Source organism: Condylura cristata, unplaced genomic scaffold (genome assembly GCF_000260355.1).
Source record: "Condylura cristata isolate star-nosed mole 26May11 unplaced genomic scaffold, ConCri1.0 scaffold00024, whole genome shotgun sequence".
Classification (NCBI taxonomy): domain Eukaryota; kingdom Metazoa; phylum Chordata; class Mammalia; order Eulipotyphla; family Talpidae; genus Condylura; species Condylura cristata.
In genome coordinates this window covers 30,173,663-30,200,536 of record NW_004567125.1, presented here as the reverse complement: position 1 = coordinate 30,200,536, position 26,874 = coordinate 30,173,663, and the positions used below count along the sequence as shown (strand labels likewise).

The following is a 26,874-nucleotide window of genomic DNA, read 5'->3' as shown; positions in this document are numbered from 1 at the left end:
CAGGCCTCCTCCCTTCTCATCTTTTCAATGACTCCACTCCACGAGGTGGGGTCTACTATAAGCCCTGCTGACAGGTGAGGAAACTGAGGTCCAGCAGGGGTTACATTTGCCAGGCACCTTGAACCTTGACCTTCCCTGAGGCTACTCCAGTCAGGAGTGAATTGTAGGGGCCTCCCTGGTGGAGCAGGGGTTAAGGACTGCACAGTGCTATCAAGCTATCAAGCTATCTGCAAGCATACGTTCAATCCCCGGCCAGGGAGTGACCCACATGGCACAGCAGACCACTCCTGTCTCGCGCACTGCTCCCCTCAGCAGTGTATTTTAGTCCATCTGCCTGTTCTGCTCCCAGCTCTCTGGTGAAATCCTCTCACGCCCCCACCCCCTGCACCTCTGGCTTACACCCTAGTACTTGTATGCATACACAAATAAACCTTTACAAAAGGAGTGATTTGTAAAGTAGGAGTCAAATCTTGCCTACACGGACTCTGCAAATGTCCCACGCCTGAACTGACAGAAGGTGAATGGATCCTCCGAGGTCAAGGCCACAGAGGGAGGAGCTCTGGAAGCTCTGGACTTTGTGACCTGGGTGGGTCATTTGCTCCTTTCTGTGCTTGCCATGGACTTCCCTGGCACACACTGGGCTGCTATCAGTGTCATGCACCTGGATCTGATGACCCTGATTTTGCCTGTGCCTTACAGGCCACAGAAGTGGAGGGGCCTCGAACTGCTGTTCCTATACCTATTCCCTGCTTCCAGACAGCAACTTCTTGGGTTTTCTGTAGAACCACAGCCACAGCTGGCTGCTGCCTGGCCCTTTGACTCCCCTACACCTTCTCTCTGTGACCTCCACCTTGGGTGAGTCCTCAGCATCACTTCCTTCTGGTCTCCTGGTTTCCACCCTTGCCTCAGTGTGTTCCAGAACCTTTTGCAGCTTCCTGTCTTGATCAGGGGCTGTATCTAACCCATTTCCGGCTTCTCTCACTTTAAGTCGTTACTCTGTGCTGAAACTTTGCACGGGCTGCTCCTGTGTGGAAGATTGCCCCCCCAGATGGCGGCTCCCTTGCCACCCTCTGGCCTGACACCTCTCCTCCCCACCCTTGCTTTCTTGTACTATAGCACTGTGGAAGGGCAGGGCTGGTGGTGCTCTGAGTCTGGCCCTAGTTCCGGATACCCTGGCCCTGTTTTCTTGTAGTGGTCAGCTTCTCCCACAGAGCTCAGTGGACATCAGGTCACCTCCTCTACCCCCGATGAGTAGCCCTGTCTAAAGGAGACGGTGGAGGACACCAGGGCATGTCAGTGCCATTGGGAACACAGGTGGCCTAGGCCAGGACGCACCAGGAGTCTGGGGGTGGGGAGGGAGCTGCCAGGGCAAGGGCCATCACCCAACCAAGAAAGGCAGGTTAGGGACAGGGATTCCTAGCAGATTTGCTCTGGGAGCAGCAGGTGCGGTTGGACGGAGGGAAGGAGGAATTGATATGGGGTGGTACAGGCAGGGGTGAGGCAGCCACTTTTGGGACTGCTGCTGGAGACCATGCCACGTCTGTGTTCTGGACAGGGCGCTGAGAGGGCTGAGGCCCAGTCACACCTTGGCTTTGGGCTTCTCTGACAACCATTTGGAGCCAACTCCAGGGGGAGGAGGTCATAGGCGGGACTGGGAATCACCTACAGTTAAAGCACCTACATTCCTGTTGGGGAGTTGCCCTAGTCAGCTGATATGGCACAGACAGCAGCACTGAACCTGTCAGAAGGGCACAAAGATTGAGGCCCCATGTACAGGAACTAAGTCTCCGCTTTTGGTTTCTCTTCTGGTTGAGGGGGCTGAAGCGTTTCTTGCAACCCAACCAGGAAGAAGACTGTAAAAACCAGGCCAACCAGACACACAGCTCAGGACAGAGCCTTCCAGAAGCCCACAGGGTGGCTGTAGAGGGCCGGCCCATGACCTGGGCTCTCAGGCTGAAAAGATCAAGGTTGGCTGGTGGCACAGGGTGAAATGAACCCCAGCACTGAGAAAGGGTTATTGGGGGCATCAGAACACATTCTAGGTCAAGCTAGGGGAGGGAAACCACCCCTCCTCCAGGAGCAGAAGTGGGACCTTCAAGGGTTTCCTACCTTCACACACAGGCCGACTCCTGAATCAAAGCCTAACCCTGACCAGAAGCGGGGCTCCCGGACCCCAGAGGCCTTTATGGGCACCTGCATCCAAGGACATGAGGGAGGGGAGCTGTGAGCACACCCCCCACTGCCTCCACTGGTCTGTCCCCTCTACCCATCAGCATTGCTACCACACAGCCCACTCTCCCCAGGCCGCCACCAACACCCTGAAGAGGGAGGTGCATTCCTGGTCTTATTGCTTGTTAGGAACTCTCCATACCCATACCTGTTCCAAACTTGTGCCCAAATACTGCTTCCTCTGTGTATCTTAACAGCGGGGAAGCAAGGATGAGGGTGGGTGCAGGAGGGCAGCTACGGACGCAGGGCTAAGACTTCTGTAACATACAACTCTGCCAGATGACGGGATCACACTTTGCAGACTGACAGGTGGAGGTCTCTGGGCCATATGCCTTTTATGCCAACCACTCCTCACAATGACAGGTCTCAACAAAGTTACAATTAGGATCCTCAACTCCAGAACTGGCTGCACCCAGTCTGGCTTCTGAGCACTTATGACGCTGAGCTTCCCCTCACAAAAGCGCAATCTGTCTGAGGACCTTGTCATCAAAAGTGTTTTGAAAATGTGTTGGCTCAACTTATCAGACAAATCACCAAGTGTGAACAGGCAGGGATGTGGGGAAAGAGCATCTCATGCGTTCCTCTAGTCAATGCCTGTCAAGGCTTCTCCTGTGAACTCAGGTGTGGCTGGTGCTTGCAAAACAGGATAGGAATAAGGGTGGCCTTGTGGGTGCCATTCTGGCTCTGGCCTGGGGTTATCCTCCCCCATCTCTCTATATCACTATCCCTATGAAGGACGGTCACAGACAAATCTGCTGCGGGGCCTCCAACCATCTACAAGCTGGACTCTTCTTTTGTAAGAGGATATTGAAGGACATGCAACTATTATCTCCTGTTGAAATGCCTCCCCACAGTGAAAGAACCACAATTGTCCAAAGGGAACTTCTCTGACAGGGCTACCACACGCTTGACAGCTCAAAAGGGATCATGGATTTGCAGTTTGTAGTTGCATTTGCTTTTATTTTTATAACACAAAGAGGGAGATGGGAGGCCAAAGGGCAAGGGCCAACAACGTTCCTGGTACAGCTTGTGGGGCACGTGCTTCTCCACATTTATTATGAAAAGGCAACTCTGGGGTCTGTGTTTCAAAAAACTTGAGGCTGTCAATCTCAGCAGAGTTTAAAATAAATCCCGTCTGTTTGCCACACGGGACTCCAACTCAAATGCAAACAAACCTGCTTGGAAGAAGCCTGCCCTCAAAACAAGAGCATGGACTTTTAAAAGATGTTACAATTTCACAAAACCAAAAACAATGGACAGCGTTTCCAACTGTAGAAGTGCTGGCAGAAACAAGGACTTTACATAAAGAGCAGACCACAGACCAGGCCAGGGGCTTCCCCAGCATGTCTGTTCCTTCTGAACCGGAGAGTAGAAACGCAGCCTCAGGTGGGAGCAGAGCCCGCCGCTCAGTCTCTGGCTGGGGCAGCTCACTGTTTGCCCGTCTGTCTGCCGGGCTTCTTTTCTGGCTGACCTCTGCCTGTGCCTGCGATCCCGCCGCGACCCCGGCCGCCAAACACACCTGTGGGGCAGAGAAGAGAAGAGAAGATGCTGCAGCAGAGCTGGGCTCAGCCATCCTACCGTGGACAGAGACTCTGGCCAGAACCCTCAACTCTGGTTGAATCACCTAGCCCAAGTCTCTCCTATTCTATAAGAGAGAGAGAGAGAGAGAGAGAGAGAGAGAGAGAGAGAGAGAGAGAGAGAGAGAGAGAGAGAGTGTGTGTGTGTGTGTGTGTGTCAAGAGCCTGGGATGAAGTGTCTGACCAAGGCATGGACATTCTCTGTATGACAGGTGGTGCAAGGGTGCCAGGGAGGATCGAGGTGGGTGTCTCTGGCCAGGCAAAGGCCTCTCGGGTTTGGAGTCCTATAGGAGATGACAAAACCAGGACTTCCAGGAGACGGCGAGAACCAGAGCCAGGGCAGAGGCGGGATTCAGGGGTGGGGGCAGAAACCCCCAGCTCAGAGCTAGGGACCTGAATCGGGGGACCCACGGCCCCCTCCCTCATCACTCTATAATGTCCATTCCACTATATAATGTACCCCTCCCTCACTACTATACAATGTCCATATGGGGACTTGTACATCCAGCTTCAGTGGTAGGGACAAGCAAGCGCCCTGCCCTCAGAACTTTGTCAGCCAGTAGTGGCAGTATGTGGTTCACTTCCAAACAGGCCTCTACTGCCCTGAAAAGACCATGCAACACGTGGACACAAGTCCATGTGCATAGACCCCTTCCACCAGAGATGCACAGGAGCTGCTGGCAGGGGCTGTCCAACCTCATCTCTTCTGGGCTAAGGGCAGCCTGCTTAGGTGCTTCGGAGAGAGCCCACCCACCACTGAGGACACATGATCTCCTCATAGCAGCCTGAGGAGTCCCTCCCTGATCCTAACAGTGTTAGAACCCAGCACTAAGGGTCTGGCCCTTTGGAATGGGACAGGTAGTAGCTTGAGAACCCCTAGCCTCAGGCCGGCAACCCTGGGCCTAGTCAGCCCTTCTGCCCTTTGGCTCACTCCTGGCTACTTGTGCTCAAGGGTGGTTCCTGTATCCTTCCTGGCTCTGCCAGCGAGCTCCCAGAGTGGGACCTGAGCCTGGCATACAGGAGGTGCCAGTAGATGGGAAAGACAAAGCCAGAGCCCTCCAAGAACAGAAGCCAGGCAGGGAGAGGTAAGGAGGGGCAAGGCATACAGTCAGTGTGAGCTGACTGCAGGACTAACTGAGTTTTATGCCAGATTTATAATCTGGGGCAGGGCAAGGAAGGGGTCCATCAGGTATTGCTAGGCTTTGTATAATGTGACAGTGAATAAAGGATCTGTGTCAGTTCTGGAGATGAGTGCTCGCCAGCAACCTCAGGAAGCAGGTGCTGCCTGACCCTCCCTGTAGAGGATAAACTGAGGCTCAGGGAGGTCCAGAGCACCTGCCAGGAGAGGCAGGGGCTGAGATGAAGGGTCAAACCCCAGGTCTGCATGGGCGCTGCAGAGCCCCCAGAGTGGGCCTGGAGTAGGGAACTGAGGACCCTGGTAGGAGCGGTCAACGCTATTCCCCAGGCCGGCGGCCAGGACCCTGGGGTGGGAGCACACTGCCAACAGCAGTGTCAGCTGCCTGCAGAGGCGCACCATGAGTCACGGCCTCACAGCTCTGTGTATGTGGGGAGGGGAAGAGGGAGGGCTCTGTGACAGCAGTGGCCAGGAATGTCAACACTGAGCTGGATGAACGCCACGTGCTTTGGCTGCCCCCCCAACTCAGCAGGGAAACCACCCCCCAAACTCAGTATTCTGGGTACGGGCAGGGAAAGGGCCTACCTCGACCGGTACCTCCCATGCCTCGGCCCTTCTGCTGTTTCTGCTGCTGCAGGCCACCTCGGCCACGGCCCTTAGCCACCACCTCCTCCTTCACCATGTCGATGATCTCGTCAGGAATGCGCAGGTACTTGATGGTACTGCCACGGATGTAGCACTCGGGCATCCGCCAGAACTTGTCCCCATCCTGTTGGGGTGGGGGGTGGTCATTTTATCTCAACTCTGGAGTGTGTCCCAATAGCTGGCCAGGGCAGTATCTACCCGTTTACCCAGGTCCCCATCAAGCCCGGGCCCCACACCATGCTGGAACCAAGGCTGCATGCCATAGAGTTCTCAGGTCTGGACCCTCCTTGGGGAGGGGCCAGTGGATCTCACCAGAACTTTGGGAATCTCCACTCGAGGGACATGGGGCTGCATGGGAGATTAGACTGCCAGACAAGAGGGGGTGGTTACCTGTAGCCTGAGGCTTACAGAAGCTGGGCTGTGGAAGCCTCCAGAACCACCTTCTGGAGCCCTCTCCAATGCCCTGACTCATCCCTTCACCCACGAAGTACCTCCTGACGTGGTGTGTGTGGGCGTGAGCACGCTAGAGACCCTGTGTGATGGTGAGGAGGGCCTGAGGGGTGGGGAAGGCAAGCCTGAGCCCGCCAGGGGCAGCTTCTCACACTAGTTTTCAATGCAGCTAGAGACAGGGGCTGGCAAAGCCTTCTCCCCACTGTAGAAAGGGCCTTCCATCACACTCCCTCCTACTGAACCTGGGGCTGTTCCACTAGATTAGTTCTCCAGCTGTTGCCCTGAGCCAGAAGTCCAGATAGCTGTCCCCCTACACCCTTAGAAATCAAACCAAATCTCTCTACTTAAAGCCCAAACAGGGTCCCTTTGGCTCAAGGAGGAGGTCTCAGTGTGGCTCCCAAAGTCTTGGAATTCAGCCCCACCCTGGCTGCTCTCTCTGAATCCTTGACCTGACCTGCCTGGAACTTTCTGGAATATACACAACATGCTTCTTGCTTACAGCAGGCTAACTCTGGCCCTCCATTGACCTTGCCTACTGTTTCCTTGAAACCCAAGTGTACAATTTGCTGGAATAGCCTGGGCTGGTTTGGTCTGGCCTGGCCTGATGGAGGTGCTTGGCAGGACCAATGGAATGTTCAAGGGCCGACTTTTCCCAGGAACAGCAAGAGCCCCCAACCCACACAGGAACCCCGGGAGGCATTCCTTTCCCAGAGTGTAGGCAAGGGGCCAACAAATCCATGAGCTGCAGATCACAGCCAGTCAGAAACAGATACAGTCCAAGGCTGGAGGTGGGCAGACAGTGGTGGCCCACAGCCTCAACCATTTACTTCCAACCTAGTTCTCCCTGTGACTTCTCAGGCCTGAGGGGGTTCCTGCATATTGCTGCCCACTCAAGTGCCTGAGGGAGAGATGAGGACCCAGAGCACATTCCCACTTCATTCCAGCCTCCAGGGCAAGGAGGGGGTCTGCTCAACAATGCCACTTGCTGGGTAGTGTAAGCTTTCTACAGTGAGGTTATTTTTTGCACCACTGAAACAAACAAACCCACAAGTCTTTAAAGGGATGACCAAGGTTAGGATAATGGTGGCCACTGATGAGGTAGTGTTCTTTCGGTGGTGTATGCCTGTGCTCGGGTGGTCTGGAAACAAGGCTTCCCGTTACAGTAATTCCACGTGCCACTGTCAGCTGACAACAGAGGATAGTCTGAGCTCACTCTAGGGGCCAATGGTTGCAGGTCACAGAAGTGAATACAGACCTATTGGCCAAGGACCTTGCTTGGCTATATGAATAGTGTGTGGTGGCACAATTTTCAAAAGTCACAATGGGGGGCCCTCCCTGTTGGTGCAACAGGTTGAAGCACAGCACTGTAAAGCTATCGCAGCCACTACAGCATGAGTTTGATTTCCAGACAGGGAGGTGACCCACCGCTGCTCCCCTCAGCAGTATATTTCAGTCAATCCACCTGCTCTGCTCCCCACTGTCTCTGGTGAGTCCTCTCATCCCCCACACCTCTGACCTGAATCCCAGTTCTTGTATGCATAAATAAATAAATATCTTTAAAAAAAAAAAAAAAGTAAACCCTTAAAATGACCAACATTAAAAAAAAAAAAAGTCACACTGAGCCACCCAGATATTTGCTGTCTAGACTGGAGCATGGGAAACAAAAGGGAGTTTCCAGCAGGCTTGGGCCATAAGAAGCAGGCCACTGAGTCCCCCAAGGGAGCTCCCTCCCCTGTAGTGTCAGGAAAGTGGGAAGGGGTGGTGGGTATTGCCAAAGTCAGAGTGGAAGGAGAGCTCTAGCAGAGCCCAGAGCAAGGCAGCAGGAAGAGCCACTGCCTTCACCTTCATTTCATCGCGAGGGTGAGGAGAGGCCTAGCCCTGGCCTGTCCAAGGCTGTTCCTGGTCCTGTGCTTTCTGGTTTAAGATCCCTGGAGTAAACAAGTCTCCTTGTTCGCAGGGCCCTAGGGCTATCCTACCCCCTGGAGGTCTAGACATCCCACTGCCATACCACTGTGGCCTATAAGGCCCAGGTGATCTTCAATGTCAGGAGCAAAGGCGAGGCAGGTCTAGCCTGCTCTAGAAGCCACTTCCTACCACACAGGATTTGTAGCCCAAGATGCACCTCAGGCATTAAGTCCATCCTGGTCAGAGGTGACACTAATAGACATAGCAGCTCAGGCCTGTAGGGTATTTCAGCACCCTCTGGCTGGGCAGCATCTGAGCAGATACAAAATCCAGGCAATGACGGGAGCTTGGTGTCCTGGTCTCTTCGGCCAGCTCCTCCACAGCCAGTCTCTCCCGCAGATTGCACTCCCACCAAGACTGCAAGCCTTCCGCAAGCCCTGCCCCAGGTAGGATGCCAGGTCTAGGGGAGTTGATAGGCTCACAGGTACGTTTCCTTCCATTCCCCCTGCAGGGTCCAAGGAGGGGCTGTCACCCCACTTACTAATGAGTATTCCAAGATCAGTAAGTCCCAGGTTGAGCAGGGCTCTAGATCAAGAGTCTCCTACTCCTCGCACCCCGACCTAGCGCAGGAGCAGACTCTGGGCCACTCACCCTGGACGTGCAGATCACCTCTCGCAGATTGATGTTCATCCAGTTGTCACAGCTCACCAGGTGCCCGTTGTATGTCTCCCCATTTTTGAGCTCCACCAACTGGAGAGAGAAAAGCTCCAAGTCAGCCACGGGCCCCATTCAGAAAACCTGCTTCCTCCTGCCTCTGACCACAGCACAGGGCACCGAGGTCCCTCACAGCCCTTCTTACAGGCGACTCATTCTGATTCCTCTGTACACTTGCGGGACATTGTAGGCCTTTTGCAGTGAGGTTATTTTCTATGCAATTATAAAACCCCCCACAAATCTTTGCAAGGACAAGCAAAATGAAGATAGTGGTCTGGCAGGAGTTATTGTGGCAGTATATGCATATGCCCTGGTGGTCTGAAAACATGGTTATTCTTTTTTTTTTTAAAAAGAAAGATTTATTTTAGGGCCCTCCCTGGTGGCACAAAGGGTTAAAGCATGGCAAACTAGCCTCAGCTTCTCACCACTCCTACACCTCTGGCCTGCACCCCAGTTCTGTATGCATAAATAAATAAATTTTTAAAAGAGAAAAAGATTTTATTTATGCATATAAGAGCTGGGGTGTAGGCCAGAGATGTGGGAGGAGAGGATTCGCCAGAGACAGAGCAGGGAGTAAGATAGGAAAGGTCTGCTGCACCATGTGGGCCAGCTCCTTGGCCGGGGATTGAACTCATGATGCAGTGGCTGCTGCTAGCTTGACAGTGATAACACTTAACCCCTTGTGCCACTAGGGAGGGCCCTACTTGCCTATTTTAATGTGTTTTGGAAAACAGATGAATAGAATATATATGTTATTGCTAGGGAAAGGCCTAGACCCCATCCCGGATATCTGCCCAAGATAAATGAAGACACACATCCACATGTGTACACGAGTGTCCACAGCAGCCAAAATATTCACAGAATGAAAAAGTGGAACAACGCAAACGTTCATCAGCAGACAATGGATAAGCACAACGTGGTTCCATCGACACAAGCTACAGTGTAGATGAATCTTGAAAACATGCTGAAAAGCAAGACACAAGCGACCAGAGCATGTGATCCACTCATAGTGTCCAGAATAGGCAAATCCATACACAAAGCAGACTAGTGGTTGGGGGAAGTGACTGCTCATGGGGATAGGCTCTCCTGAGGGGGTGACGGGATGGTCACACAACATGGTGAATGTGCTAAATGCTACTGAATTGTTCATTTTAAGGTTGAATTGTAAGGTATGTTATTATATATGGACAATAATTAAAAGAAAACATACTGCCAGGCCCTCCCTGGTGGCGCAGCGGGTTGAAGCACTGCACTGAGAAGCTAAAGCCATTTCCGCATGAGTTCGATTCCCGCCTGCCCTGGAGGTGACCACATGGTGTGGCAGACCTCTCCTGACCCGCCCGCTGCTCCCCTCAGCAGTGTACTTCGTCGATCTGCCTGTTCTGCTCCCCACTCTGTCTCTGGTGAAGCCTCTCACCGCCCGAGCCTCTGGCCTGTACCCTAGTTCTGTCTGTACAAATAAATAAATCTTAAAAAAAAAAAAAAAAAAAAACATATTGCCAGATACCACACTATACTATTGAGGACAGAAGTAGTTTAGGGAATAATGTATATGTCATTACCCCGTTTTATTGTTATTTTTTAGAAGTAGTATTTTAAAAAAAGATTTATTTATTTATACATACAGAACTAGGGTACAGGCCAGAGGTGCAGGGGCAGTGAGAGGATTCACCAGAGACAGAGTGGGGAGCAGAACAGGCAGACTGATGAAGTACACTGCTGAGGGGAGCAGCAGGTCAGACAGGAGAGGTCTGTAGTGCCATGTGGGTCACCTCTCTGGCTGGGGATCAAACTTGTGCTGAAGTGGCTGTTGCCAGCTTCATATGCTACGCTTTAACCTGTTGCCCCGCCAGGGAGGGGCAACCCTGTTTTAAAAACTTACATCATGTTTACATGCTCAAGTCCAACGTGTGAATGAGCACCTATCAGATATACTGCTGGGAATAGAGAGGTTCCACATTCTGTGTTTCTAGCATTTAAAATTTTAACATAGATAACTTTCATCAGCAGCAGAAATGACACAGGTCCTGACGTGTGGGGGAGAAAGGAGAGTGAGCTGCTGTTTCCTGGACAGGCAGGAAACAGATCTGGCTGAAGGCCCCTCACCCGTTCCCCAGTGTCCCTGTCCCATTGAAATCCGTTGTGGCTGACTTGCAGGTACTCACCATGGGGTGATTCTGTGCCGTCTTCAGCAGTGACAAGGGAAGCTGAAAGGCAAACAGAGGCACATGATCCAGTGTGTGATCAGTATCAGACGGCCCTGGGCATCTCAGTTCATCAGCACACACCTCTAGGTCCTAATGAATCTCCTCACTTTGTCCAGCATGAGGGTGCACACATGCCCTCCAGTTTAGGAAAGAAAACCCTGGGCAATCTGGTGACTTTCCAAAGGAAACCATTACCTGTCCCTGATGCTGACCATTCCTGGTGCAGTACCCCCTCTTCCCCACCCCCCCGTAGAAACTGTACCACAGCACAGAGGTCTTGCTGCTACTTGTGCCTTTTGCCCAAATGATGGCACCGAGTCCCATCCACCTTGATGGATCAAATCTGGTGATCATCACAGTCACTTCATGGAGGTAGACAACTTGCTGGGCGCTAGAGCTAGAAGGGATAGAGCCCGGCCTGACCAGGTCTATGAGCAGCAGAGCGCTAAGCCTATGCGATCAGGAGTGACTCCACTGGGCTCAACTGGGAGTCGGTCTCCCCGCGGAGTCACATCTGAGCTCAGTTTTCAAAGCCAGGGTTTCATCAGGTGAGAAGGAAGAAACATCCAGATGTTTGATAACTGCAAGTAAGAATAGAATCTCACCCAAGGTGAGCTTCTAAGACATTTCTCTCTCTCATCCTTCCTGAATTTTGTTTTTATGACATGACTGGAAAAAATCAGTTGTTTTGGGGACACAAATCAGTCCACGTACCTCTGAAGCCTCTGAGTTTCTAAAGGGAGTCCTGGGTAGCCATGCTTTAGTCTGGGTCCAACAACAGCCCTTATAGTATGCACCAAAGGCCCTACAACTAGAAAGTGACCAGATTCCAAGTCTCTGAGCCCCAGCTCTTTGCATAGAGAAATCCCAAGCCCACTTTGTGCTATGCTGGAGACTCAGGCCCTTTGGGGAGTGGGGAGCAATGATGGCTCTCAGCCCCTTCAGTGTGGCTGGTTCCCCATGGAAGGGCTTGGGTGGGGGATCCCGTATTCCAGAGGCCTTCCTGAGAAGACCAACTTGGGGGGGGGGAGGCGGCGCCAGGAAGCCAGGCCCAATCCCACTTCCTGCACTGACTTCCTGGAAGGGCAAGATAAGGAAAAAGAAGGGGTGATTGTTATAGGCACAGGAGGAGGATGTGGTGGGATGGGCTCCATCTGTGTTCCTATCCCCCCATTTGGAATGTGGCCATGTAATGCTGCCCCAGAGTGAGTGAGGTGCCCAGGGGCCTTTGACAGTAGAAGCCAGCCTTCCTGTCAGTGGGGATCTGCACCAGGGAGATGACACAACTGTACCTTCCTCCCAGATCCCAAGAGAGGGGACAGGGTCTGCTAGCCCTAAATGGTGAAAATGAACTTGGACTCAGCACCAAAGGCAGAGACCCAGCTATGGTTGAGGCACCAGTAGCTAGAGCCAGGACATGCGCAGAGACACACAGCAAAGTCCTGGCAGTCCACAGATGTCCTTGTAAAGCATACTCTATGCTGGAGATGGACTCTCTGGGGCTACCACCTGCTCTCACTGGTAGTGCTATTCATGAAGCAGCACAGACAAGCCCAACATAGATGGGACTAGCACCTACTCATAAGCTGCCCCACGTGGCCAAAGTCAGGCCTGATGTGGTTGCAGCCAAACATCTCTTCCATTCCCCATACACACCTGTCCCAGCTGCCAACCTTTGTTCTGCCCCCTCCGGCTGGGGTGTCAATTCCACATTGGCTGGGGTACCAGAAGTCACCTACTTTGGCGAGGTTCTAGTAATAACCCCACCTGGGAACAAGGTTTCCACCTGGGCCACCCTCCACTGTTTCTATTATAGGATGTAGTCAGTCTCTAATTAGCTTGTTTGTTTATTATGTCTCTCTGGCTAGACTGGAAAACTCAGTGGGTGTGGACTTTGTCCAGCACCCAGCAGAGCCAGGCACACAAAAGGGACTTAGTAAATATTTGTTGAACAAATACATAAGGGAAAGGCACAAGTCACCAGGGCAGTGGGATAGTCACCCCACCCCACAGATAAGAAGAGGGGCAGAGATGGGGAGGAGTGGCATCAGGAAAGTCTCTTAAGGCCACAGCAGCTTAAGGCTGTGGCAACATCTCCATCCTACATCTTTTACACCCACCTTCCCAAACTGTGCCAGATACAAAGGAGAGGATTCCCCAGAACTTAAAACCAGGTGAGAAAAAGGAAGATGCCTGGAGGTGGTGAGGAAGCCGGTAGAGGGTCTGACAGCCACTTCAGAGGGAAGTCAGGAGTTGTGAAAGCTTCAGGAAGAGAATCGGTTTCTCAGAACTCCTGGGCTTGGATCCTCAGGCCTAGACCTCATTGCTTCCCGAAGCTCCCAACTGTCTAGACATCCTTAGCCTCCTCCAGAGGCCGGTTTCTGACCCTATCCTCACCTCAAGGAGCTGGGGGGAGTCATGTCTTGTCTACTCCTGATTCTCTTCAGCTGAAGGCAGAAATCTGTACATCACCTAACGTTTTCCACAGGTTCTTGGAAATTGCGACTTTAAATAAAATGACATGGAATGAAACCAGGTCCTCAAATAACATGTTTATTCAACATCAGCTGGGATTCTTTTGCCTTCATCAACCCTATAATCAAAGCAATGTTGAATAAAATAACATTTGAGGACCTGCAGACACTTCTAGGTTCTGGGAACCTATTGAAGATAAAAGTGAAGATTCAGTCTCTTCCAGTTCTGCCCATCCCCGAAGGCCAAGAGGAATAGGGCCTTTCTTCAAGGCCAGCTGATCTTGGTGCAGATCAGTCAGTTCTCCTAGCTCTAAATTCGTCATGGCAGTCTCTATCTACCCCGTCTATTCATGGAGGCAGGGGGAGGGGGACGTGGGGGGCCATGACCTGCCTGCCCTCTCTGGTTCAGATTCGACTTCCCAAACAGTGGGCATTGTGGTCATGGCGGGCTATTTGTCAAGGCCTTGATCTTTCCTTCTGTGAACTGGGAGGCCGATCCTCTCTGCCTGACTCAACATGCTGAGACTCGGGACAAATCCCCTCTCTGGGTCTTTCAGCCTGAAAACGAGAGGTACAGGGGGTTGCGCTGCTGACATTCTAACGTCTTTGCAAGCCCTGAAGTTGCTCAAACTAGCTCGAAATTGACGACTCAGACCGACTTCATGGCGCTCCTATGAAGTTATCGGTGAGGCGGGATGCAGTCTGAGCCCCTTCCAGAGAAACCTCACTCGCGCGCGCATTTCTCAGACCGTAGGGCGGCTTCCCGCCGTTTCCCTATTTGCAAAATGGGGACACTAAAGATAGGCCGCTGTTTATGATTACGAGTTGTCCAACTCTAAGGCCTCCGAGACCCATGGGCTTCCTCCGGCCTGTTCCCCCGGCTCGGAACAGGGAAAGGACTAGAAGCCCAGACGGCTCGCGTGCACTCCGTGGCGCCCCTGCCGCGGCGCCCGCCCCCAAGGCCCACGACGACCGCGTCCCCCGCCTCCTCGCCGTCCCCTGCCCTCACCATGGTGTCAGCGGGGACCGGGCTCGCCGGTCACTTCCGCCGCTGCCGCTGCCGCTGCCGCCGGTAGCCGCCCCGCCGCGCGCCACAAGGCTGAAATGGAGCGGCAGCGACGTGAGCCAATCAGCGCGGGGCGTGGGGGGCGGACAACCAATCTATGCGGAGTAAGGCGGACCTGCCAGGCACGAGGGACGAGGTGGACGGCGCTCCCGCCGGAGGAAAGAAGGAAAGAGCCGTAAAGCGTCGCCGTGAGGGAGTGCTGCAAAAGGGGGCGGAGCAACGTGCTCCCGCGCAGGCCGTCTTACCGGTGGGAGGAGCGCACGCGCAGACAAAGCTCTCAGGGTCGGTACCTTCCAGTTTGCAAACCGGGACGTCGAGGCGCCCTGCTTCTTGCGACAGACGGTGACTGTTGTCTCATTTGGGTACCTGCTCACCCTAGTTGATCCTTATCCAAGGCAAGTCTTTTACGAGGTTGGCATTCTTCCTGTGCACCTCTGAGCCTCAGTTTACCCCTCTGTGAAATGGGTATAACGTAGTATCAGCTCTAGGAGGTTGTGAGCATAAACAGAAAAGCACTTTCAACAACGTCTTTCACATACTAAACACTTAGTACAGAGGCGAAACCTGTGTGCCTCATGAAATGGCGAACAAATGTGAGCTGAGGCTTGAGAGCTCATTTGGGAGAAAGTAAATAGGCAAATGTGTTTCTTTCTTTGGGCGGCCATAACAAATTACCACAAACTGTGTGGCTTAAAGCAATGGAAATCCATCGAACTCCATCCTGGTCAAGGGATTGAGTCTCAGCGTTATCATCACCAAGGCCTGAGTTAGGGCCAGCCAGGGAGCCACATGGCACAGCAGACTCCTGTGTCCCCTGCTGCTCCCCTCAGCAATGTATTTCAGTAGATCTGCCTGTTGTTTCCCACACTGTCTCCGTGAATCCTCTCACCACCACCACCCAACATCTCTGGCCTACATGTACTCTCAGTTCTTCAAAAATAAATAACAGTGAAAAGGCAAAACAATAGAACTCAACTCAAAAATCTGAAATTAAGGTATCAGCCAGGTTTGATTCATTTGGATGTCTCTTTGGGACAGTTTGTCCCAGGCTCCTCTCAGCTCTGGTGGAACAAAGTTGGAAATCTTGCAAGTGCATTGCTCTAATCTCTGCTTCTATCTTCACTTGACTTTCTTCTGTGTGTCTGTGTCTGTACCTAGGTCCATTCTGTACCTAAGGAAATCTTGTCTCCAGATCCTTAATTACACCTACGAAGCCCTTATTTCAAATAAAGTCATATTCACAGGTTCTAATGATGTTAGAACACATTATTTTAGGGGACATGACTCAACTCACTATAGCAAATATTTGTTATGACTCCTTTGATTCTAGACATTAATTTTCCTAGGAGACCATGCATGTATTTCCCATACTTGTGCGCCCGACTAAATTCTCAGGAGGGGCCCAGCTAAATTTCCATAGAGGGGTCCTTCCTCTGCTTGGATCTCACAAATTTTTAAATGACCCAGAGATGTCCCTCTCTTGTGACTACGCTTTTCTGGGTCTCCCAATGTCAGCTTTGATCTGTTCAGCCTTTTCTTATCAAATACAGGGCTGAGTCTTAGAGCTAAAAAGGCCCTGTGCTTTTTGGAGCCAGTTTTGGGAGCTCTGATGCTCAGGTTCTCAAGAAAAGATTCTCCTTTATCAGTAATTCTAGAACTGGGGGGGGTAGGGGGGTAGAAATGCCCAGATCTAACCATCCTAACAAATGGATGTGGGATGCTAAAATTTCCTCTCTAGGAGTCAGTGAGGGGATAGAGGCCTGGTTGCTTAGCTTTGCAATGAAGTTGCTGAGTGTCTCCATCGAGTTCCTCCCTTTTCCTTACTAAAAACAGGAGTAACCATCTCTACCAACCTTCATGATTATGAGGATGGATCAAATGTGGAAGCTGTAATCCTGGACTGATGGTGGTCTCTTTTTTTCTTTTTCTTTTTTAAAGATTTATTTATTTGTGCATACAGAACTGGGGTACAGGCCACAGAGGTGCAGGGGTGTTGAGAAGATTCACAGGAGACAGACTGGGAAGCAGAACAGGCAGATCATCAAAGTACACTGCTGAGGGGAGCAGCGGCTGGGTCAGGAGAGGTCTGCCGCACCATGTGGATACCTTGGGGGTAGGCAGTGATGGTGGTCTTTTATGTTTGAGTTTGGGGTCCTCCCCCAGATGAAGACTCAGAGGTACATAGTTTATTTGGAAGGTAACCCTAAGAAACCTCACTAGGATTAGAGACCTGGTTTATCAAGTGAAGGATCATGGCAGGAAGTGCTCAATGAGTAGGCAGTTGGTGGGTAATAGGAGTTAGTCTAGTCGGGACCTCAGGGAGACAGCTTGTATCTCATAGTGTCCCAGGATCAGAACTGGAGAGTTTATTCTCCAAATCCCATCTATTACTAGCTTGGGGCTACTACTCAAGGGGCCAGAAGTCCAAGAGGCTTGGGATGAGGGCAGGTGCTGGTAAGATGCCAATGGTGATATGCCAATTGGACTAGAGGGGTCAGGCTGACCTGCTAACCTTTGTTTACCCAGGGGAAAAGCCATTCGATAAACAACAAAAACTGGTGTTCCTGTGGAGTCCCAGTGTAAACATGGTGATGAGAGTAGGAAGAAAATCTCATGCTGGTTCACCTTTTTCTGAATTTTCTAGACTCTTCTAAGTAAGCAGTCTTTCTCCTTTTGCCCAACAGGCAAAGTCCAATTCATGCCTGAAACCTCTGCTTGAGCGACACCATGTGGCAGTATGTGATGACTGCATTTTTTTCTTTCCTTCTAAAAAGTTCTCCATTCCTTCTCTACAGTAATTGGTTAAAGGTGAAGCACGTGACCTGTCAAGGCCAATTAGAATCTTCTCTGAAAGAGAGCCAGAGGACTGGGTGAGATAAGGGCCATTTCCAAAGAAGTTGCTAAAGTGAGTTAGTGCAAGCCCACCAGTGTTAGGATTTGTCTTCTTAAAGTTTTGTGCATTTTGAATCCATCATACACAAGACAGTAGAGCTAATCAGTGGAAAGGGAGGCATGGTCTGAGTCCCTGGACCCAGTTAGACTTGAAGCTGAAGCTAAAAGGCATGGCTTTATGACTTAATCCATGTGGAGTTTGGAGTCTTTTCCTAGCAATTGGCAGAACTGGCACGAATACAGTGTTACTCCGTGAACTCTGCATAAGACTCTGCTCCCAAAAGCTAATCTCTTATACCACAATTCTGAGGGAGAAAAATTTGGCAGCTGCACAATCACAGGAATAAAGTGAAATTACAAGTGACACTTGTTAGGAGACTGGAGATGGCTTAGAAGGGGATTGGGAACCCTCCTTGGTGGTACAACAGGTTAAAGTGCAGCATTGCAAGCTGGCCACAGCCCCTTCAGTACAAATTCCATCCAAAAGGAGGTTGGGGATGGAAATAGATATACATAACTAAGCATTTGTTGATTGAGTAAGCAATACATCATGCTTACCCTTCCATATGCAAACACAGACCCATTCCATAGGAAAAAAAAAAAAAGAACAAATGGGACTATAAAGACATTCTGTGTAACCACTTTGTTACTTATGCTAATCCTCTTTTTTTTTAGCTTTTATTTATGCACACAAGAAACTGGCATATAGGCCAGAGGTGCAGGGTGTGAGAGGCATAACCAGAGACAGAATGGGAAATTGGGGAACAGAACAGGCAGAATGACTGAAACACACTGTTGAGGGGAGCAGTGGGAAAGACACACCATGTGGGTCACCACCCTGGCCAGGGATTGAACACATGCTGCAGCTGCTGAGGGAAACTTCAAAGTATGCCAGTTTAATCCTTTGCACCACCATGCTAATTCTCTGTTTTAAAAAAAGATTTATGTATGTATGTATATAGAACTGGGGTACAGGCCAGAGGTGCAGGGGCAGTGAGAGGCTTCACCAGAGATAAAGTGGGGAGCAGAACAGAGAGATTGAAGTACACTGCTGAGGGGAGGAACAGGGCAGGTCACCTCCCTGCAGATAACTTCAGAGTGCTGCGTTTTAACCCCTTGTGCCCAGGGAGGGCCTTCATGTTAATACTCAAACTTTACTCTGTTTCCTGGCATAATCTGGACTTGCTTAACAAGAGTATGTGCTTCACAGCCAGGTCATATTATGAGAATGCATCATGAGTTGATTATGTCATTTGTGTGACCATCACTGAGTGTGATTCCACACACACATAGGTGCACAGCCTACTCTACAACTGTTACAGGACACCAAATGGTTACAGGACAGGGGGAGAGGGGCACCCCTGAAGCCCCAAACCTGCCTGCTCTAAGTGGGTTCTGCCATCTGCCGCAACAAGACAAAACATAAAACTTTAATGAAAAGAGACTTTAATACAGTGAATATACAATACGGAACCCAAAGAATAGAACTTCTAAATCAAACACCTGAAGTTACCCCTCCCCTCATGGGCAAAAGTCCACCCAAAAGGGATTGGCCCAAAGCAAGGCCTGAAAGCTGCCACTAGACTAAAGCAACTTCTGGCTGGGACCCATGGAAAAGGGTCAGAAAGGGCCAGACAAGTCTGGGAGGAAAAGAGCAAAATCAAAATCAATATAAACACTGCCATAGTCACCTCCCTACAGGCATCTCACGCACATCTGCCTTAACCAGTCCAGGGTCAGGAAACAAGCACGGCTTCTTCCTCACATGCTTGCTGCTCCATGTGGCTTCCTCAGGTCTCCTTGTTTTCCATCCAGCTTCATTCTCTTCTCCCTTCTCTCCTTTTTCTCTGCTCAGCTCTACCTTCCTTCTGGGGTGGGGCAGGGAACCTGGAACTTCCCTTTTTCCTAGGGACCACCCTGTTACACAACTAGATTGTGTGGTACAGCCTATTGGGAACACCATTGTAGGTACAGCCCCTCTTGGACTGAAGTATGACTATATTGTTACCATCTGCATCTTACAGATGAGGAAGCTGAGGCTCAGAATGGGAAAATATCTCCTATTGTAACAGGGTGGTCCCTAGGAAAAGGGGAAGTTCAGGTTCCCTGCCCCACCTAGGAGGGTGGAGCTGAGCAGAGAAAAAGGAGAGAAGAGAAGGAATCAGAGAGAAGAGAATGAAGCTGGATGGAGAAGGAAACCTGAGGAAGCCACATGGAGCAGCAAACATGTGATGAATAACCAGGCTTGTTTCCTGACCCTGGACTGGTTAAGGCAGATGTGGGTGAGATACCTGTAGGGAGGTGACTATGGCAATGTTTATATTGTTGTGGCAGGTGGCAGAACCCACTTAGAGCAGGCAGGTTTGGGGCTTCAGGGGTGCCCCTCTCCCCCGTCCTCTAACAGACTTGGTGGACTATAACAGATTTTGTCCTGGAGCAGATTTGCTGTCCTGTAACACTATGAGGGTACAAGGCATGTGAAAAGCAGGCAGAATTCAAACCCAGGCCAGGTGACTACCTACCATACTACTCTTCCCTTCCCCCTAAGAAAACTGCAACAAAAAAACAAAAGGAAAAATTCTTCACAGATATGAAGGTTTGTTTTTTGTTTACAACTCTGGAAAATAAGGTGTGATACCTGAGTACATTATATTATACCAATGTAAATTCCTTGGTTTTGAAAATGGTTTAGTAAGTTAAACCATCTCACTGGGAAAAGCTGAGTCTCTAGATCCATGGTAATGCAGTACTATTTTTGTGACACTGTGTCAGCCTTAAACTGTTTTGAAAACAAGAAGTTATAAAAGTCTGGTGGCCAAAAGAATTGAAAGCAGGCTCTTGAGAAGAATCTTTAGAAGACTCTTGTACACACGTATTTATAAAAGTGTTATTCACAGTGCTAAAAAAGTGGAAGCAATTCAGTGTCCATTAAATGACAAAGGAATGAGCCTTAAAAAGGAAGGAATTCTGACAGGTTAAGACATGGATGAAACTCGAGGACATTATGTGAAGTAAGGCAGTTACAAAAGGACAGATACTGTGTGATTCCAATTGGATGAGGTACCTAGAGGAGGCAAATACACAGACAGAAAGCAGAACATCGGGGTGCCAGGAACTGAAGGAGAGGATTGGGGAGTTGGTGTTTAATGGGGACAGAACTTCGGGAAGATGAAAAGTTCTGGAGATGGAAGATGGGGATGTGTTGGGGACCAGCCTGATCACAGGTTGTTAGGAGGCAGAACAGGCAGGGTCTCAAGGTGGGAATGGCGTCAAGCGGAGATTCCTAAAAAAGAGGGAGAAGGGGAGCGGGTGCAAGGAAGACACAGGAGAGTTGGATGAAGTCTTCCTGTTCTGCTGTCAGCAGAAGTTTATTTTACACATTTCAAGTAAGCAGTGAGATAACATTAGCATATGAATTGGGCCAAGATCACAATCATCTTTTTTTCTGAGAAGTTTGGGGTCTTATTGACCTTCAGCTGAGATATAACACTTATTATTCTTAAAATCGATCTATTAAAATTAAGATAGGTACATAAATTCATAAAATTTAAGGCTAACATTATTTTAGCCAATCATCACTGTGATAAATATAATAAAGTCCCTTTAAACCTTAGATGCTACTTAATGATCTTCATTCTCATTGAGACATCTTAAAGGGTAAAATAAAGTGGAGGACTACGGTGGAGAAGTTTTCTTGTAGATATATCACTAAAGGAGATAGTTAAGATTCCTCACTTAAAGACTAAGCAATAGAAAACTTAAGTAAGCTAGTAGAGAGATAAGATTTGGATTCTCCTCCGGGCAGTAAAAGAACTTGTAATTTTTAGCATGTTCTAGTACTGTCTTATTTTACAGTATTGATTTTGCTAGAACAGCCAATTGCTTTTATTAATCAGTCCATTGTAATATTTTTGACTTTAAGAAGAATTTCCCGCCCTGGGGCAGCACTTGCTTGCCTGGGCCAGGTAGCACCTTATGAGGCTAAGCTGTTGCAAGCTGATAGTTGCTCAGAATATTTTGATATTACAAAAAAGGGGGGTCATAACATGAGCTAGCATGGAAATTCTGATTTTTCAGAGCTTTTCTTTTTCTAACCGGAATTTGTCAGTTGATAGAAGTTGCATAGCTTGTGTCAAATACTAATGTCTCCCTTTATAAAATTAAGGTTATTAGCCTTTCTTAGATCCCTGCTGCCTCTCCTGCTAAAGTTGCTGACTCTTTTCTCTCTACTCTTCAACATTATACCTCTACAGCTACTTAGCTCTCCCCTCCCTCCTTGATTAATTTCGATATTTCTCTTCTAATCATTCTCTCTCCTGTCTGTATTTCCAGCCCTTGTCTGCGCCCTCTTCAGGGCCCTCAAAAAGTTGCACATCAAATAAAGGTGTTTTAGCTTCAATTAAAAAACAAAGAAGGGGGAAGAGACACAAGTTATGCTTGTGACAGTAAAGGTCTGCTGTGCCTTGTGGTTCAGCTGCCTGGCTGGGGAGCTGCAGATAGCTTCATAATGCTGAGACTTAACCCCTTGTGCCACCAGGGAGGCCCTGCACTTGGTTTTAACAGTCCCCTTTTGGTGCTCCTTGGTGGCACAACAGGTTAAAGCACAGCACTATGAAGCTATCATAGGCAACGACTGTAGTTATTGTTATAGGACACCAAATCTGTTTCAGGACAGGGGGAGAGAGGCACTCCTGAAGCCCCAAAACCTGCCTGCTCTAAGTGGGTTCTGCCATCTGCCGCAACAAGACAAAACATATAAAGCTTTAATGAAAAGTGACTTTAATATTTTAGGGTACAGTAGGTAACCAACATTGTCCATGAATGTCAATAAGTGGAAAATAGTCCATTAGTGCATGTGAAAGGGAAAGGGAAAAAAAAACCCTTCTGGTGTATATCAAAACCACAGTAACAGAACAAAACAAAACTTTAAAAGTTGTTTAAAAGGTTCTCTCAACCTTGATCCCAACTTTGTTCAACTTGTATGCACAAGTGATTTACCAATACATGTTAGCTTTTAACTATTTTTGTATTTTTGCATAAAATCACAGGGCAGAATAATCAAGTAGCAAGTTGTTGTTGCCGGCCTTGCTGGAGTCCTCCCTACAGGATCAGAGCGAATCATAGATGTCCAGTCCCCACAGGCTTCAGAAGCAACATTGGTCTCAGCAGACTCAACCTGGAGTTTCCTCTTCTCAAGGTTACCAGGACTTTATTACTACCACAATCTTTACACTGTGTTGGTATCAAGGGGAGAAAAAGATAGAAATACATGTTAGTTCTGCTGAAGAAAAATATTACTGCAGCTTCTGGTTATTGAAAGCAAAAAAACTTTCTTTGAATCAAATGGGAAAAAAAAATACCAGTATCATTTCAAAGGAAAACTTAGCAAAAATCAGTCTGTTCAGTTCTTTGTAGAAAATCTTTTTCCACTGTCAAAATTTCCACTAGTTGGAATCAGTTGAGGTCTTTCTCTGTAAACTTTTTTTTTTCAGAAGCAATTTCTGCCAATGCCAAACCATTAAATATAATATTTCAGGACAACAATCATTATTTACAATTCAAACAATACATGATATCATAATGTTTTTATGTACTTTTCAGAACACCAGTGTTAACATTTATGTTCATGCCATGTTACGCCTTTTTCCAAGTGACTATGCTTCCTTTCCAGTCATTTTTGTTTACTAGGTAAACCAAAAAGTCCAAATTGATCTAAGTGCCTTTCCAGAAGGAAAGGAAGAAATTTTGTGGAATGTCTCAGGAGCTCTACTGAGTTTCCACAAAATTTCCTTTGATGAACCAAAGGACAGACTATCAAAGTTTTCTTCAAATTTGAATTCTGGGAAGCTTTGTCACAAATATGAAAGAGAAAAAAATAGACAACAACAACAATCTCAATCTTTCTGAAAACTCCGGCTCAGTCAGTAATGCAATATCCACAGCCAAACCATAACAGTCAAACCATAAACTTTTTTGTTCTTTTTACTTTATAACAAGAGACTCTTTGTCCTCAGAAACCTTAATTTTTTTTCAAATTTCTATTTTCCTTACATTATCAACCCAAGCAAAAAGAAATATATATCCAATACAACCTTAGAAGCGCCTGTTTTAAAGCATTAGAGCACAAGTTAGTTACCATGGACCAAAAATTATCCCAGATTGTGTTTTCAAAACATGTATACGAGTTTTCATTAGTTTTGTTTGTTTGTTTGATTTCTTTTCAATATCGATAGGTTCCACCAAAACCAATTTTATAGCACCTCGAGGCCAAGTGCAACATATGGACAAGACAGTTTTCTTAGTTATGCCACGTGGAATCTTATGTAACTGCAGTTTTACTCATATAGGCCAGAAAAAATTTCTAATTCCAAAAAAAAAATGTTCAGTGTTGCTGGCGGAAAATCACAGTTTCAGTTGTTATCCTACAAACCTAAGACTTTGGAAATAGGAAAAAAAAGTTTCATTAATCACAGGAGTTACATGTTTTTCAGTGTTTAAGCATTTCCACTAGTTAGAAGTCAATCCTGGGTATCCTATACAGCAGATAAAAGTAAAAACAGTTAACTTTCAAGCAAAAGCAGTTGTCATCATGTTGTTAGCCACTAAGCTTGCAGAACCTGACCAGAATTGGGATTCCTGGACCAGAACCTGAAAACACAAAATAAAAACTCAGCAGTTAACTTTCAGTTAAAAGGAATCATCTCCTTACTTCTGTTACCCACTTTGGCACAGAAGCTGAAAGAGCAAATTCAACATACAAGTTATTGATTGCACCTCCCCACACAAGGGAGAAACCACAACACAGGTATGAAAACCTGGCACAGTTACGTTATGCACTATAAAGAGTGCCTTCCACAATAGACCTTCCTCAGTAGGAAACAGAATCTTAGAATCTTGTCTTACATCAGTAATCAAATAGATTCAGAATTCAAATGGCAAATATGCCCCAAACAAATTGTGTTGACAAAATTCACAACAGCAAACCCTTTAGACTCAATATTTTGTTTTCTAATTTTTCTGATCTAGACTTTGCAAAAATTCAAGCTATCTCCAAGAATCCATTAAGGTTACTAGTATTTACCAGTTACAGCTCAAGGCTTAGTCTTTCTTTGCATCCAAGCATACATTTGCTAATTTAAACACCACTGCTCCATTGTTGGTTTACAACCCCTAAGGCAGAGATCAGGAAGTAGTCAAAGTCAAAGGAACCTACCTCTGAAATAACCATCATTGCTTTTAGAAATGCTAGCAAGATCTGCAAAACAGCTGAGGTTACAAAAAGAAAAAATCCTAGAGCTTAACTTTAGTTAATAAAGGAAGTAGAAAATCTTAGGAGGAGCCCAAAAGAATAAAAACTTCCAAATTTCAGAGAAGCCAGCCTAGGGCCTCAGATCTTTGGTCTGTTCACATGGTCCAAACTGCTATCTTCTGATTAAAACTGCTACACAATTTCCACAAAACCAAATCTCTTAGCAAGTGAACACAACAAAATTGTACACTTACACATAGAAGTTTTCACAAGGCCAAGCCAGTTTTTAACAACAAATCTGCATCTGAATAAAACTAGAAACAAAACCTACATTTGTGTTTAAGGTAGTCAGTGCCATGGGGAAGCCAACTTTCCCCATGGGGGTGACGATGGCTCTAATCCTACAACGTTGGGCGCAAAATCTGTTTTAGGGCACCCCAATTCTGTTAGAGGACAGGGGGAGAGGGACACCCCCGAAGCCCCAAAACCTGCCTGCTCTAAGTGGGTTCTGCCATCCACCGCAACAAGACAAAACATATAAAGCTTTAATGAAAAGTGACTTTAATACAGTGAATATACAATATGGAACACAAAGAATATAACTTCTAAATCAAACACCTGAAGTTACCCATCCCCTCGTGGGCAAAAGTCAACCCAAAAGGGATTGGCCCAAAGCAAGGCCTGAAAGCCTGCCACAAGACTAAAGCACCTTCTGGCCGGGACCCATGGAAAAGGGTCAGAAATGGCCAGACAAATCTGGGAGGAAAAGAGCAAAATCAAAATCAATATAAACACTGCCATAGTCACCTCCCTACAGGTATCTCACCCACATCTCCCTTAACCAGTCCAGGGTCAGGAAACAAGCACGGCTTCTTCCTCACATGCTTGCTACTCCATGTGGCTTCCTTAGGTCTCTGTCTTGTTCTCCATCCTGCTTCATTCTCTCCTTTTTCTCTGCTCAGCTCCACCCTCCTTCTGGGTGGGGCAGGGAACCTGGAACTTCCCTTTTTCCTAGGGACCACCCTGTTACAGTATGACTTTGATCCAGGCCAGAGAGGTGACCCACATGGCGCAGCGGACCTTTCCTGCTGCTCCCCTCAGCAGTGTGTTTCAGACAATCTTCCTATTCTGCTCCCCACTCTGTCTCTGGTGAATCCTCTCACTCCCTGCACCTCTGGCCTGTACCCCAGTTCTGTATGAATTAAAAAAAAAAAAGTCCCCTTTCTCCTCCCTCTTTCCATGGGATATCCTGGGTAAAGACAATCCTAAGGGTGTGCTCTTGTACTGCTCTGAATGCCAGCCCCACTCGTGTGTGGTATGGGCCACGTGGCTTAGCTGTTCTGGTTCTCAGTTTCTTCACCTGCAAAATGGAATAAGACTAGTTCCTCTTGCTGAGGGTTTTGTGAATTTTGAAAAAAGAACACCAGGTACATGTTGGGTCAGGCTGCCAGGAAACAAGGGCCTTTAGCCCTAGTCACACTTGAGGGTCACACATGACTTTCTGTCACTGCTGACTGAGTATGGTTGGTCTCTCTGCTTTTCCTCAGTGTGATGGAGGAAAAGGAAACCTACTGTGATTTTATTCCTGCCACATCCCAATTTTCTAGCAATATGTGCATTTTTATGGGCACTTACTATGTGCTAGAACTTTATTTTTTTTTTAAAGATTTCTTTATTTATGCATACAAGAACTGGGGTACAAGCCAGAAGTGGTGGTGGGGGGCTAATGAGAGAATGCACAAGAGACAGAGTGGGGAATGGAACAGGCAAATTGACTGAAATACACTGCTGAGAGGAGCAGTGGGTGAGACTGGAGAGGTTTGCTGCACGCCATGTGTGTCAGCTCCCTGGCCAGGAGTCCAACTGGTGCTGCAGTGGCTGTGGTTTGCTTTATAGTGTTGTACTTTAACCCACTGTGCCACCATTGAGCCACTGGGAAGGGCCCTGTGCTGGCCCTGTGCTTTAAACCTGAACTTGGTGAGGTATCTGTTCTGTTGTTTTCTCCCATTTGTCTGGGGTCTGTTTCCCAGGGCTAACCCAAGCCAGCTCCCAGATTTTCTGAATACTACCTGAAGCTGCCAGAGACCAAAATAGTTGCTGTGTATGACCTTCAATGTGAGATTGCAGGCAGGGCTTCTCAGCAGCACAGGAACCCTGCCCTGGGCAATGTGAGGCCCTGGCCAGAGGTGAAAGATTTTTGTCAGCATACCAGCTAATCAGGGACCATAAGGCTGGAATGAGATGTCAGTGACCTAAGTCCAAGGTACTGTTTCTAGAAAAAGCAAATCTTGTCTCTGAGGATATAACTAGAAAATGCAATTTTATTTATTT

The 26,874-nt window shown here is 48.3% G+C and overlaps 1 protein-coding gene across 1 annotated transcript; it reads right to left on the bottom strand.

The window, feature by feature from the left end:
• Positions 1 to 3,167: 3,167 nt before the first annotated feature.
• On the bottom strand, positions 3,168 to 14,545 carry LSM4 (LSM4 homolog, U6 small nuclear RNA associated (S. cerevisiae)). Its single transcript, XM_004688614.2, has 5 exons — positions 14,346 to 14,545; positions 10,821 to 10,862; positions 8,593 to 8,691; positions 5,527 to 5,710; positions 3,168 to 3,748 (listed from the first exon to the last, which is right to left on the bottom strand). Exons 1-5 carry the CDS (start codon positions 14,346 to 14,348, stop codon positions 3,657 to 3,659), a joined length of 420 nt encoding a protein of 139 aa, XP_004688671.1. The 5' UTR covers positions 14,349 to 14,545; the 3' UTR covers positions 3,168 to 3,656.
• Between the last annotated feature and the right edge of the window lie 12,329 nt (positions 14,546 to 26,874).